Here is a 13,810-nt window from a genome sequence, read left to right on the forward strand (position 1 = left end):
ATGCCCATGTCCAGAGACAACTCGTGCAGATGCATGACCCTGAACAGTCTGGTTGGCTGTTGGATTTATCCACCAAAAGAGTGGCTTCGAGGAGCAGTACTGAACAGACAGTCCTCTGCCACATCCGAACAGTCCTCTAACATAGACTGCGCAATCTGGTGCACCCTGCTTGTCGGGGTAGTACAGTGTGACCTGACTGACCATGTGAATGAGTACAAAGTGGCACAACAGTCTATCACTGCAATTGTTTAGCGCGTTCCAGACTGCCCCAAGTTCTGTATCCATTCAGGTTCACATTCATTGCTGCCAATGGCTGTATTAAGGTCAGTTTCCGTGTAGGTTCTCATTCACTGCAGTTTGAAAGAAAACCTACATGGAGACAGACCTCGATACAGCCATTGGTGAAACGTGAAATCATGTTGGTTTTGATATGTCTCCTATTATGATTTTACCTACATTACAAAATGAAAAATCTATGAAGAAATAAAGATAAGTATTTTGTTCAAATTACCTTTGAGGAGAAAATTAAAAATATATATAGCTAATGGATCAATGAAGATTACATGCTCATCCAATATATATGCTTGGCTCAAATCATATAGCCTAATGGTTGAAGCATGCATCTCTCATAGATCCAACAGTATTTCTTTAACTGATCTATAAAATGAATTGTTGAGAAGTAAATGTAGAAGTTGGGCTTGATGCTATTGCTGATTCACAATTTGACATAAATCCACAGCAGAAAGGGCATCAAACACATAACCAAAATCAATATCCTGCTTTAAAGGCAAATTAAAATCACCCAAAAGTACCAATTGAGGCAAGTCTACAGAATGAGTAACAAACAAATTCAATGAAGAACAATCATGTTGTGACATCATTGGCGGGCAGTAAGCTAAACAGGCAGACAGCTCATCATTTTTCAATATTAAAACATCAGCTAAAACATTACCAGCAACAACCAGCTGAAAATGCATAGTTTCTCTATAAATTAAAAGCACCCCTCCCCCGCTTTAAATCTTTACAGACCCAATCACAGGTAAAACCCACAGGACAAGACTACTGAACCAATACAACATCAGAGGGCTCTAACCATGATTCCGTGACTCCATGAATATCAATAGAATGATGAGAGAATAAGTCAAACATTAATAAAGTCTTATTTTGCACAGAACGTGCATTTAGCAGACCTATTTGAAACATACCAGTGCCAACCATGGCCTGCTCACGCACAGTGGAAACAATAAGATAACAACCCTCTCCCACCCGAGACCCAAGACACCTTGGAGGGAGTGAGCCATAACAGCCATAACCAGTAACCGCTGTAATTCTACACAAATTGAAGAAAAAGAAAAATACACACTCTCCAAACAACCAAAGTCTGCTCAAAGGAGCATCCTAAGAAACTCCTTGTACTCCTTTGTCAGTACCTCGTTCTTCATCCACACGCTACCAATACCACTGGTAGGTGGTGTAACTTGTCCCCGCGAGGGCTGTCAACCGTAATAATAATGGAATGAAAAGAAGGGTGTAGCAAACAAACAGCAGATAAGAAGCCTCACACCTGATACACAAACAGCTATGGATATGAGGGAGCCCAAAGGAACCATCCTGAACTTTTGTTGAGACAGATACTTATTCAGGGCCATTAGATCTAGGATGGGATGAAATCTCCTCTATTTTGTGACCAGGAAATACTTGGAATAAAATCTCTTCCCTCTTTCCCCTTGGCGGAACGAGTTCATCCACATTAGCCTGTAAGAGGGAAGAATTCCTTGATAAGCAATTCCTGATTATAAGAGCTTAATCTTGATGCTCTCTGTGAGCAGTTGGAGGAATGTGTTCCTATTGTAGAAGACTAAAATCTAGCACATTGCCTACCAGAATATTCTAGTTCTGAGATTCATCTCTTGAACACAGAATAATCTTTATTCTCCATGCTTATTCAACTATTTCACTTGTTCTTCATACCCCACTCATGACCAGTCAAGAACCTAGAGCAGATTACCAATGCAAACACAAACTTAACACACAGATTCGTCACACACAAATCCTACCCGCCCTTCCCACCTATTTGGACTAGGATAATGTGTCTATAGGTGCAATCTGACAAGCTTATTTATAATCACTTAAAATCGCTGGATTTAAAAAGCTTAAACTGTTGCCACATTCTAGAGTTATCAGCACTTAAACACAATTCAGCTTTCTTTGAAGAAGCCTGAATTCTGTTTCCACAGAAGATTTTTGTTTACCTGTGCTGAAGGTTTTTGGGATGATCTAGACACAACAGGAGAATCAGGAACTGCAGATGAATTATTTTGGGAACCTGATATATTCTGACAGGTGAAACTTGTTTCATATTTAGTGTCACTTTCTTCTGCTGTCAAAGAAGGCAAGAAAAGTTAAGTATTTGCTCTGATGAAAATGATGATAATAAACAGAGAAAAACTGATGCTGCCGCAAGAACTTGTAATTTTTGCAGTTTCCTGTATGTCATTTATTATCACCTGAAATGTTTACTTAGGTAGTATTTTAAGTAGGTGCTACCTTTACTCAACTCTGATTCTACTGGGATATCAAAACACTACCACTTTTCTAATACCGCTCTTTTTGGGGATCAGCAAGAGGGTACTTGTCTACATGCCAGAATTTTCATCTCTTGAGCTTCTGGGGCCATTTGTAGACAAAGCAAAGTCACTTACCTGTAGCAAGTATTCTCCGAGGACAGCAGGCTTCTTATTCTCACAAGTGGGTAGACGTGATCCTGTGTCGCCCAGTTCGGCAAAACTGCCAGAGGAAAAATCTAGAGCTTTCAGGAGCGTGAGGCATGCTCAGGCACACATGCACAAGTGCCTTCCCGCCCACTGCACGAACATGTCTCTTCAGTTTAATATCAAGCAAAAAAAAAAGCAAAGATAAATATGGAAGAGACAACTCCAAGGGCAGCTGGGCGGGATTGTGAGAATAAGAAGCCTGCTGTCCTCGGAGAATACCTGCTACAGGTAAGTATCTTCGCTTTCTCCGAGGACAAGCAGACTTGTTATTCTCACAAGTGGGGAATCCCTAGCATACAGGCTCACCCAAAACAACAAACATTGGTCAATTAGGCCTCGCAATGGCGAGCACTTAACGCAGATTAACCTGAAAGTAATTACAAACTAGATGAGCGTGCAGCCTGGAACAGAATAAAACAGGCCTAGGAGGGTGGACTTGGATTCTAGACCCCAAACAGGTTCTGCAACACTGACTACCCAAACCGAATGTCGCATCGGATATCCTGATTAAAGTAGTGAGATGTAAATGTGTGGACAAAAGACCACGTTGCAGCCTTGCAAATCTCTTCAATGGAAGCTGACTTTAAGTGGGCTACCGATGCGGCCATGACCCTGACATTATGAGCCGTGACATGACCCTCCAAAGTCAGTCCAGTTTGGGCATAAGCGAAGAAAATGCAATCTGCTAGCCAATTGGATAAGGTGCAATTCCCGATGGCGACTTCCATCCTGTTGGGATCAAAAGAAACAAAAGCTGGGAGGACTGTCTGAAGGGCTTCGTCCACTCCATGTAAAAGGCCAACGCTCTCTTGCAGTCCAAGGTGTGCAAGCTGCTTTTGAAAGGATGGGCAAGAGGTCGGGGAAAGAACGTTGGCAAGACAATCGACTGGTTTACATGGAACTCCGACAGCACTTTCAGCAGGAACTTGGGGTGCGTACGGATGACTACTCTGTTGTGATGAAACTTTGTATAAGGTGCATCCACTACTAAGGCCTGAAGTTCATTGACCCTACGAGCTGAAGTAACAGCAACCAAGAAAATGACCTTCCAGGTCAAATACTTAAGATGAAAGGAATTCAAAGGCTTAAAAGGTGCTTTCATCAGCTGGGTGAGAATGACATTGATATCCCATGACACTGGTGGTTTGACAGGGGGTTTTGACAAAAGCAAACTAAAGGCTGTCCAGAGATAGGCTTACCTTCTACACGCTGATGATAAGCACTTAATGCACTAAGGTGAACTCTTACAGAGTTGGTCTTGAGACCAGACTCTTGATAAGTATAGAAGGTATTCAAGCAGGGTCTGTGTAGGACAAGTAAGGGGATCTATGGCTTTGCTGTCACACCAGATGGCAATCCACCTCCACTTAAAACAATAACACCTCTTAGTGGAATCTTTCCTGGAAACCAGCAAGACTCGGGAGATACCCTCCGAAAGACGCAAGGAAGCAAATTCTAGGCTCTCAACATCCAGGCTGTGACAGCCAGAGACTAGAGGTTGGGATGTAGAAGCGACCCCTCATTCTGTGTGATGAGGATAGGAAAACACTCCAATCTCCATGCTTCTTCGGAGGACAATTCCAGAAGAAGAGGGAACCAAACATGTCGCAGCCTGTAGGGCACGATCAGAATCATGGTTCCTCAGTCTTGCTTGAGTTTCAACGAAGTCTTTCCCACTAGAGGTATCGGAGGATACGCATACAGAAGGCCTGTCCCCCAACGAAGAACGAAGGCATCTGATGCTAGTCTGTCGTGGGCCTGAAGCCTGGAACAGAACTGAGGGACCTTGTGGTTGAGTGGCAAAAAGATCCACCAAGGGGGTGTCCCACTCTTGGAATATCTTGCGGTCTACACCCATATTTAGAGACCACTCGTGAGGTTGAAATATCCTACTCAGTTAGTCGGCCAGATAAATGGCTTGGAGAAACATGCCGTGTTGGTGAGCCCAATGCCACATCTGGACGGCTTCCCGACACAGAGGGTGAGATCCGGTGCCCCCTGCTTGTTGGTGTAATACATTGGAACCTAATTGTCTGTTTGAATTAGAACAATTTGATGGGACAGTCCAGCTCTGAAGGCCTTTAGAGCATTCTAGATCATTTCCAGGAGATTGATCTGAAGATTTGTCTCCTGGAAAGACCAAGCTTCTTGAATGTGAAGCCCATCTACATGAGCTCCCCAACCCAGGAGAGATGCATCTGCCGTCAGCACTTATTGCGGCTAAAAGGAATTTGGAATGAAGTCCCAAAGTCAAATTGGACTGAGTTGTCCACCATTGAAGAAAGCGCACAAGCTCCAGGCACACTTGGATAACATCTTCTAGACTTCCTGTGGCTTGGTACCACTGAGAAGCCAGGGTCCATTGAGCGGATGTCATGTGCAGACATGCCATGAGTGTAACATACACTGTGGAAGCCATGTGGCCCAACAATCTCAACATTTGCTGAGCTGTGACCTGCTGCGATGTCCGAACCTTGGACACTAGGGAGAGAAGATTGTCTGCATGCGTCTCCGAGAGGTAGGCTCAGACAGTCTTCGTGTCGAGCAGGGCTCCTATGAACTCCAACTGTTGAACCGGATGGAGATGGGACTTGGGATAGTTGATACTGAACCCTAATAGTTCCAACACCCGAAATAGTCATCCGCATGGACTCCCAAGCACTGTCCTCTGAGGTGCTCTTCATCAACCAATCGTCGAGATAAGGGAACACAGAGACTCCCAGTCTGCATAGCGACACTGTGACTACCGCTAGACACTTGGTAAAGACCCTGGGAGCTGACACTAGGCTAAAAGGCAACACGCAGTCCTGAAAGTGATGCGTTCCCAGCCGAAATCAAAGATACTTCCGGTAGGCTGGAAGTATCAGGATGTATGTATATGTATCCTTTAAGTCCAGAGAGCATAGTCAATCTTTTTTCTGAATCATGGGAAGAAGGGTGCCCAGGGAAACCATCCTGAACTCGGACTAGGAATTTGTTCAGGGCCCTTAGGTCTAGGAAAGGACGCATCCACCCTGTCTTTTTCTGCACAAGGAAGTATCTGGAATAGAATCCCTGAATTCTTCCCCTGGTGGAACGGGGTTGACCAAATGGGCCTTGAGAAGGGCGGAGAGTTCCTCTGCAAGTACCTGCTTGTGCTGAGAGCTGAAAGAATGAGCTCTCGGTGGATAATTTGGAGATTTGGAAGCAAATTGAGGGTATATCTGAGCCGCACTATTTGAAGAACCCACCAGTCGGAAGTTATAAGAGGCCACCTTTGGTGAAAAGATTTTAACCTCCCCCCCAACCGGCAAGTCGTCCAGGATGGACACTGATTGTAGCTATGCTCAGCTGGAGCCAGTCAAAAGCATGTCCCTTGCTGTTGCTGAGGAGCAGCAGGGGCCTTGGGCATATGCTGTTGACAAGAATGAGCATGTTGGCGTGGAGTCTGAGAAGGCTGGCGGGCCGGCTGGTACGCATGCCTAGAGTAGTAGTAGGGGGCACTCCGCGACTTACCAAAATACTTCCTGAATGAGGAGGCAGTTGCAGAAGACGCCCGACAGGAGAGAGAAGACATAGCATCAGTATGCTTCTTGATTTGGTTAGAAACCTCCTCAACCTTTTCTCCAAAAAGGTTATCCCCCCCAGCAAGGGGCATCCTCCAACCTCTGTGAACAGAATGTTCCAGGTCAGAAACACAAAGCCATGAGTCTGTGAATTGCTATACCTTGGGCAGAGATCCTGGATGCCACATCAAAAGTGTCTTAAGTGCCCCTGACCAAGAACTTGCGATGCGTCTTTTGCTGCTTGACCAACTGGTGAAAATGGTTTGACCTGCTCCAGAGGGAGCGCCTCAACCAAGTCTGACAGCTGCCACACCGAGTTCTGCAAGTATACGCGCGTGAAAAAACTGGTATAATTGGATACAGGCGATGAGCATAGAGGCCCGACAAATCTTTCTCCGAAAAGAGTCCAGGGTTCTAGCTTCTCTGCCAGGGGGAGCCAAGGCATGGTCCCTAGCACTCCTGGCTTTTCTGAGAGCGGCATCCACCACACCACCACGGAGTTGTGGGGTAACTGAGACCTCAACAAACCAGGTTCCCCATGGATCCGATTCTGGGTGTCAATTTTCTTGGGGACCACAGGGACAGACAGAAGGGATGCCCAGTTCCGAACGAGGCCTGCCTTGGGTACCTTGTGGAGATGAGCCATTATTGCCTCCTTAGTAGGGGAGGTCTAGTCCAGGACCTCAAGAATCTTGGCCCTGGGCTCATCCTCAATTTCTACAGGGAATAGAATGGCATCAGCAATTTCCCACACAAAAGAGGTGAAAGAGAGACTCTCAGGTGCAGACAGTCTGTTCTCAAGTGGAGGGGAGGGCTTAGAAGGGATCCCCATAGGACTCTTCAGAGGAAAAGTACCTGGGATCCTCTTCTGATTCCTATGAGTGATCCTCTTTGGTGTCGGAAAGAACTTCCCTCAGGGATGTCCGACACCGAGCCTGCCTTGACGTCAAGGACCCATGTCCTCGAGAACGGAGTTGAGGTGGTGAAGCATCTTCCACAGACATCAAGGGGATGCTGGCCTGGGTGGCAGTCGACACCAGAGACACAAGCTCAGGGAGCAAGGTCTGGATGCACTCATCGAGGGCCGCCATCGGGAAAGGCTGTGGGGCCGGCTGGAGCTCAGGCTGCAGAACTGCGGGGGCTGAAGCAGGAGCAGAACCTTGGCTACTAGGAGATGCAAGCATCGGCACCTCCTGGGTGGAGGGGGAGTAGTCCTCCCGGCATCAAGGTTTCTCAGGTACCGAATTCCTCAGCAACAGTGCTTCTTGGCCTTCGCCCCATGCACGTCACTCACACTCCTCGAATCCTCATGTCGCCTCGGGGTTGGGTCCGACGATGGACTGTCCCAGGGAGCAGGAGGCCTCAAGACAGGTGGAGACCCACTCGATGCCTCACTGCTCCCAGTGTCTCGGGGTCTTGAAACAGTCATTCCTACCGTGACTCTCGATGCCGGTACAAAACTCGACGTTGATGCCTCAGACCTCGATGCCGATAAACCGGACCGGGCTCCACAAATCTTCATACGAAGACAAAGGACACAGTTGGCAGGGCTATGGTCGGGCCGGGCCATAAGCACTGAAGACACCAAGATGGGGTGTCCTCTTCCAGAGATGGTCCGGTTGCACCAGGTGCAACGCTTGAAACCACTGGGAGTCTTTGTGGACATGGAAGGAAAAATGGCTTCTGCGAAATTAAAAGTCACGATGGTGCATAAAAAGGGGAAAGGCACAAAAGGAGACACCCGACCAGACAGACCTAAAAGCGGCCCACGTTGAAAAGGAAAGGAAACATACGCGGGGCAAATAAACTGGAAATAAAGGGAAAAAAATATTTTTTAACATAATGAAAAGAAAAAGAAAGCAGGAAGGAAGCAAGCAGGTACAAAAACCACCAAAAGGTACTCAAAAAAATAATTGCTCTACTGGGCGCATCTACCCACTTGTGAGAATAACAAGCTTGCTTGTCCTCGGAGAAAATAGCTACTCAAGCTACCCTGCTAATCCCTTTTATCTCAGAAATTGTTAAAAGTGTTGGTTTTGAATAATTTTAAGAAAAAGACCTTTTTTGTGGGCATAAATTTGATGATTTTTTTTTTCTGATGTAGTCTGATCTTCACAAAGGTAAAGTTCTTAAACAGAGCGAATTTTTTGGTGAAATTTTCCTGTAAATGTTTGATAGCTTATCAAGGCAATACAATATAGTTTCATTGATCCTTCCCCTTTTGAAGAAAATTTTGTTTGAATGTTGCATCTCCTGAGTATGCTACAGTGTGGGTCATATGTTGATAGCCTTGCTTAACTTGGCTGAAGTTTGATTGCTGTTTTTTTCCCCTTTTTTGGACTTTTCTCCTTATTGATGTGGGCACATGGTAAAATTATGTATCATACCAGATAATTTTCTTTCCATTAATCATAGCTGATCAATCCATAGACTGGTGGGTTGTGTCCATCTACCAGCAGGTGGAGATAGAGAGCAATCCTTTTGCCTCCCTATATGTGGTCATGTGCTGCCGGAAACTCCTCAGTATGTCGATATCAAAGCTCCATCCGCAGGACTCAGCACTTAGAGAATTACACCCACAAAGGGACACTCTGCCCAGCTCACCACCGCCGAAACGGGGGAGGGGAATTAACCCAGCTCATCCCCACACAAGTGGGGGAGGGGAATCCGTCCAGCTCATCCCCGCGGAGCGGGGGAGGGACACCACCCCGCCGATGTGGGGGGATCTGGCTTATCCTGCAACCGCGGGAGGAGCTGACTGACCCTAACACCTTCGAAGCGGGAGGGGTACAAAGCTGCCCTACAGCCGCACGAAGCGGGAGGGAGCACCGGCAGAATTTAGTACTCAATCCAGCCCCGTAAAACGGAGGGGAGAGGAATGCGGCAGCTCACTGTAACACAAAATCGTCTCAACTCCTGAAGAATCCAATTGAAAAAACTTGAACACGAAGTCCTCCTGAACAGGAACTGAAGACTAAATTTGAACCTGAAATGCAACCAGAATAAAAACAGTACAGATATCTGGGAGGGGCTATGGATTGATCAGCTATGATTAATGGAAAGAAAATTATCAGGTATGATACATAATTTTACCTTCCATATCATCATGCTGATCAATCCATAGACTGGTGGGATGTACCGAAGCAGTACTCATCCAGGGCGGGACATAGAAATCCCTGACCGCAACACTGAAGCTCCAAACCGGGCCTCCGCCCGAGCAGCCACAGTCAAGCGGTAATGCCTGGAGAAGGTATGAGCCGATGCCCAAGTTGCCGCCTTGCAAATCTCTTCCAAGGAGACGGACCCGGCCTCTGCCATCGAGGCCGCCTGAGCTCTAGTGGAGTGAGCCTTCAGCCGGATAGACGGCACCTTCCCCATGGCCACATAAGCCGCTGCAATGGCTTCCTTGACCCATCTTGCCACTGTAGGCTTAGCAGCCTGCAGACCCTTACGAGGACCTGCAAACAGGACAAACAGATGATCCGACTTCCGGAAATCATTGGTCACTTCCAAGTATCTGATGATGACTCATCTTACATCTAGATATTTGAGAGCAGAGTACTCCTCTGGGTAGTCCTCCCTACGAAAGGATGGGAGACAGAGCTGCTGATTCACATGGAAGCGAGAAACAATCTTGGGCAGGAAGGAAGGCACTGTGCGAATAGTCACTCCTGCCTCAGTGAACTGCAGAAAGGGCTCTCGATATGATAGCGCCTGGAGCTCGGAAACTCTTCTGGCTGAAGTGATAGCCACCAAAAAGACTGCTTTCAACGTCAGGTCTTTCAGAGATGCCCTCGACAAGGGTTCAAAAGGCGGCTTCTGCAAGGCTCTTAGCACTAGATTGAGATTCCACGCAGGTACCACTGAGTGCAGAGGAGGGCGCAGGTGATTAACTCCCTTGAGAAAGCACACCACATCTGGCTGCGAAGCCAGGGAAGTACCCTTCAGGCAGCCCCTGAAGCAAGCCAGAGCCGCTACCTGGACTTTAAGGGAACTGAGCGACAGGCCTTTCTCCAGACCTTCTTGCAGGAACGCCAGCACTGAAGAAATTGGAGCAGTGAAGGGAGAAAGGGAGCCTGCTTCACACCACGATGCAAAGGTACGCCAAACCCTGGCGTAAGCAGTAGAAGTAGAGCGCTTCCTCGCTCTCAGCATAGTGGCGATGACGTCTGAGAAGCCTTTCTTCCTCAGACGCTGCCGCTCAATAGCCAGGCCGTAAGACCAAAGGGGGAGGGATCCTCCATCACCACAGGACCCTGATGCAACAGGCCCTGCTCCGCTGGCAGTCGCAGAGGTCCGTCCACTGAGAGCCTGATCAAGTCCGCATACCAGGGACCCACCAGGATTACCCGGCCTGGATGCTTTGCCACCCGGTCTAGTACCCTGCCCAACATGGGCCAGGGCGGGAACACATAGAGAAGCTCCTGTGTCAGCCACTGTTGGACAAGAGCATCTACTCCCAGAGATCGAGGGTCCCGTCCTCTGCTAAAAAAGCGCGGCACTTGGCAATTGGCCGATGACGCCATCAGGTCTAGGCTCCGCTGGCCCCAGCGCTTCGTGATGTCCAAGAACGCCTGAGCCGATAGCTGCCACTCTCCGGGATCCAAGATATGGCGACTGAGAAAGTCCGCCTTGACATTCATGACTCCAGCAATGTGGGCCGCCAACAGCTGTTCCAGGTTCGCTTCCGCCCACTGGCATAGATTCATGGCCTCCTTGGCTAGAGGGGCGCTCTTGGTACCTCCCTGGCGATTGACATAGGCCACAGCCGTGGCATTGTCCGACAGGACCCGTACTGGCTTCAACGCCAGTACCGGGAGAAACTCCAAAAGCGCCAACCGAATGGCTCTGAGTTCCAGGAGGTTGATAGACCACTTTGCCTCTGCAGGAGACCAGAGCCCCTGCGCTGTCCTTCCCAAGCAATGGGCTCCCCAGCCCGTCAAAGAGGCGTCCGTCGTGACGACAACCCACTGGGGTCAAAAGAGGCATCCCTGCGGACAACTTGTCTTTCCTCAGCCACCAGCTCAGCGCCTTGCGCACCGCTAGGTCCAAGGGAAGGCGCACAGCGTAATCCTCCGACACTGGAGTCCAGCGCTGCAGCAGAGAGAGTTGTAGTGGTCTCATATGAGCCCTGGCCCAGGGCACTACTTCCATCGTGGCCGTCATAGAGCCCAACAGCTGCACATAGTCCCAAGCCCGAAGAGGAGAGGCTACTAGGAACTGGTCCACCTGAGCCTGAAGCTTGACAATTCGATTGTCCGGCGTGTCGAAATGAACTCCCAGATATTCCAGGGACTGAGTCGGGCGCAGCTGGCTTTTCTCCCAGTTGATGATCCACCCCAGGGAGCTCAGAAGAGCAATCACCCGGTCTACAGCTCTGCCGCACTCTGCATAAGAGGGGGCTCGGATCAACCAGTCGTCCAGATAAGGATGGACTTGTACTCCCTCCTTTCGTAGGAAGGCCGCGATGACCACCATTACTTTGGAGAAGGTCCGCGGAGCAGTAGCCAACCCGAACGGGAGGGCTCTGAACTGGAAGTGTCGGCCCAGGACTGCAAAACGCAGAAAGCGTTGATGAGGAGGCCAGATGGGAATATGCAGGTAAGCTTCCTTGATGTCCAAGGATGCCAGGAACTCCCCTGCCTTCACTGCCGCTATAACAGAGCGGAGAGTCTCCATTCGGAAGTGCCGAACTTTCAAGGCCCGATTGACCCCTTTGAGGTCGAGGATAGGCCGTAGAGAACCTCCTTTCTTTGGTACCACAAAGTAAATGGAGTAACGTCCCTTGCCAAGCTGATCTTCTGGCACAGGAACGACCGCACCCAGGCAGATCAGATTGTCCAAAGTCTGCTGCACTGACACAGCTTTGACCGGAGACTTGCAGGGAGAGTGTACAAACCCGTCTCTTAAGGGTCGGCAGAACTCTAGCTTGTAGCCATCTCTGATGACTTCCAGCACCCAAGCGTCTGAAGTTACCCTGGTCCACTCGCCCAGAAACGAGGACAGGCGTCCTCCAATCTGCACTTGGCCATGGACCAGGGCCCCGTCATTGGGTATGATACCCTGGGGGAGGACCGGAGGAAGCACCTCCGGGACGGCGGTCTCTGCGAAAGGAATGCTGCTTGGGGGAGAAGTTCCTCTTGAAGAAAGAGGGGGGCAAGAGAGGAAGTGACGTCACGGGAGCAATGGCAGCATAAATGCTGAGCTCCTGCCTGCCCATAGCAAAAATAGAAAGATTCCCTACCATAATCAAAAATTAAAAAACAGCTACCGGAGGGGGCAAAGCCTCTGACAGTGCAGGTAAAAAGGAAATTGGCGCTGATCCACTGCCAGTAGCGAACTGCGGAGTTTTGCCCCGGGCGCTACGGAGAGGTGGAGGAGCGACGGAGGGTGAAATATCCATCGGCTCCGTGTTAAGCAGGCGAACAGAGCGCGGGAGAACAGACCCATCAGCACGAGTGCAAAGCCTCTGACAGCGCAGGTAAAAGGAAATCGGCGCCGAGCCAGTGCCAGTAGCGAACTGAGAAGTTTTGCCCCGGGCGCTACGGAGAGGTGGAGGAGCGACGGAGGGAGAAATATCCATCGGCTCCGCGTTAAGCAGGCGAAAAGAGCGCGGGAGAGCAGACCCATCAGCACGAGTGGAAAACAAAAAATAAAATAGCAACAGGGGAGAAAACAGAAGCGATGGAGCCCAGCGCTACGACGCCAAGCCTCTCCCAATTCGCATATGCGGGAGCCACGAGGCAGAACAATATGGCGGCCAGTGGAGAGGAAAGTGCAGCAAGCGGGGACCGAAAACGCAATCCCTCTACCGAAGATATGTTCCCGACGCCAGAACAAATGAATCAAGAGGAGGAATCCCTCCCAGAACTAAGAACTTTGCTGAATGAAATTCGCACTGATTTAAAAGCTATGCGAGCTGACTTAGCTAAGATGGGGGCAGATCTCAGAAGTGAAATCAAAGAACTTGGGCACAGAGTGGAGGAAACAGAGACTAGACTGGAGGAACAGGGGGAGAACATGGGGGCCCTGGACCGGAGAGTTCAAGATATAGACCTGGGGCAAGAAGCACTAGCTGACAAGATTGAAGATTTGGAGAATCGCAGCCGGCGGAACAACCTCCGATTTCGGGGGTTACCGGAGTCACCCACTTACCAAGAAACTGAAAAGGTGGTACAACAGATAGTATGTGCATTGGTGGCAACTTCCGAACAGCCCCTGGAGCCCGAGCAAGTGCTATTGGACAGAGCTCATAGAGCCCTTGGGGCCACAAGAAACAACCTTCCCAAAGATTTGATCGCCTGCTTCCGGGATTATAAGCTCAAGGAGCGAGTTCTCCAAGCAGCACGCCAAAAGCAAGATTTTAAATGGGACACATACAAAATCGAGATATATCAGGACCTGGCGGCGGCAACATTGAGGAGAAGAGCAGACCTGAAACCAGTCACCAGGAGATTAAGGGAGATGGGGCTTCAGTACAGATGGAGGCAC

General features: G+C 49.0%; 1 protein-coding gene across 5 annotated transcripts in view; it reads right to left on the reverse strand.

The window, feature by feature from the left end:
• Nucleotides 1-13,810, reverse strand: part of KANSL1L (KAT8 regulatory NSL complex subunit 1 like) — a 363,383-nt gene that overhangs the window by 122,248 nt on the left and 227,325 nt on the right. For all 5 annotated transcript variants that reach the window (XM_030209770.1, XM_030209773.1, XM_030209769.1 and 2 more), the window contains exon 10: nt 2,253-2,380. In XM_030209770.1, the coding sequence (XP_030065630.1) occupies nt 2,253-2,380 (128 nt within the window). The remainder of the gene's footprint in view (nt 1-2,252; nt 2,381-13,810) is intronic.

The sequence above is a fragment of the Microcaecilia unicolor genome, chromosome 7, assembly GCF_901765095.1.
Source record: "Microcaecilia unicolor chromosome 7, aMicUni1.1, whole genome shotgun sequence".
In the NCBI taxonomy this organism is placed as follows: Eukaryota; Metazoa; Chordata; class Amphibia; order Gymnophiona; family Siphonopidae; genus Microcaecilia; species Microcaecilia unicolor.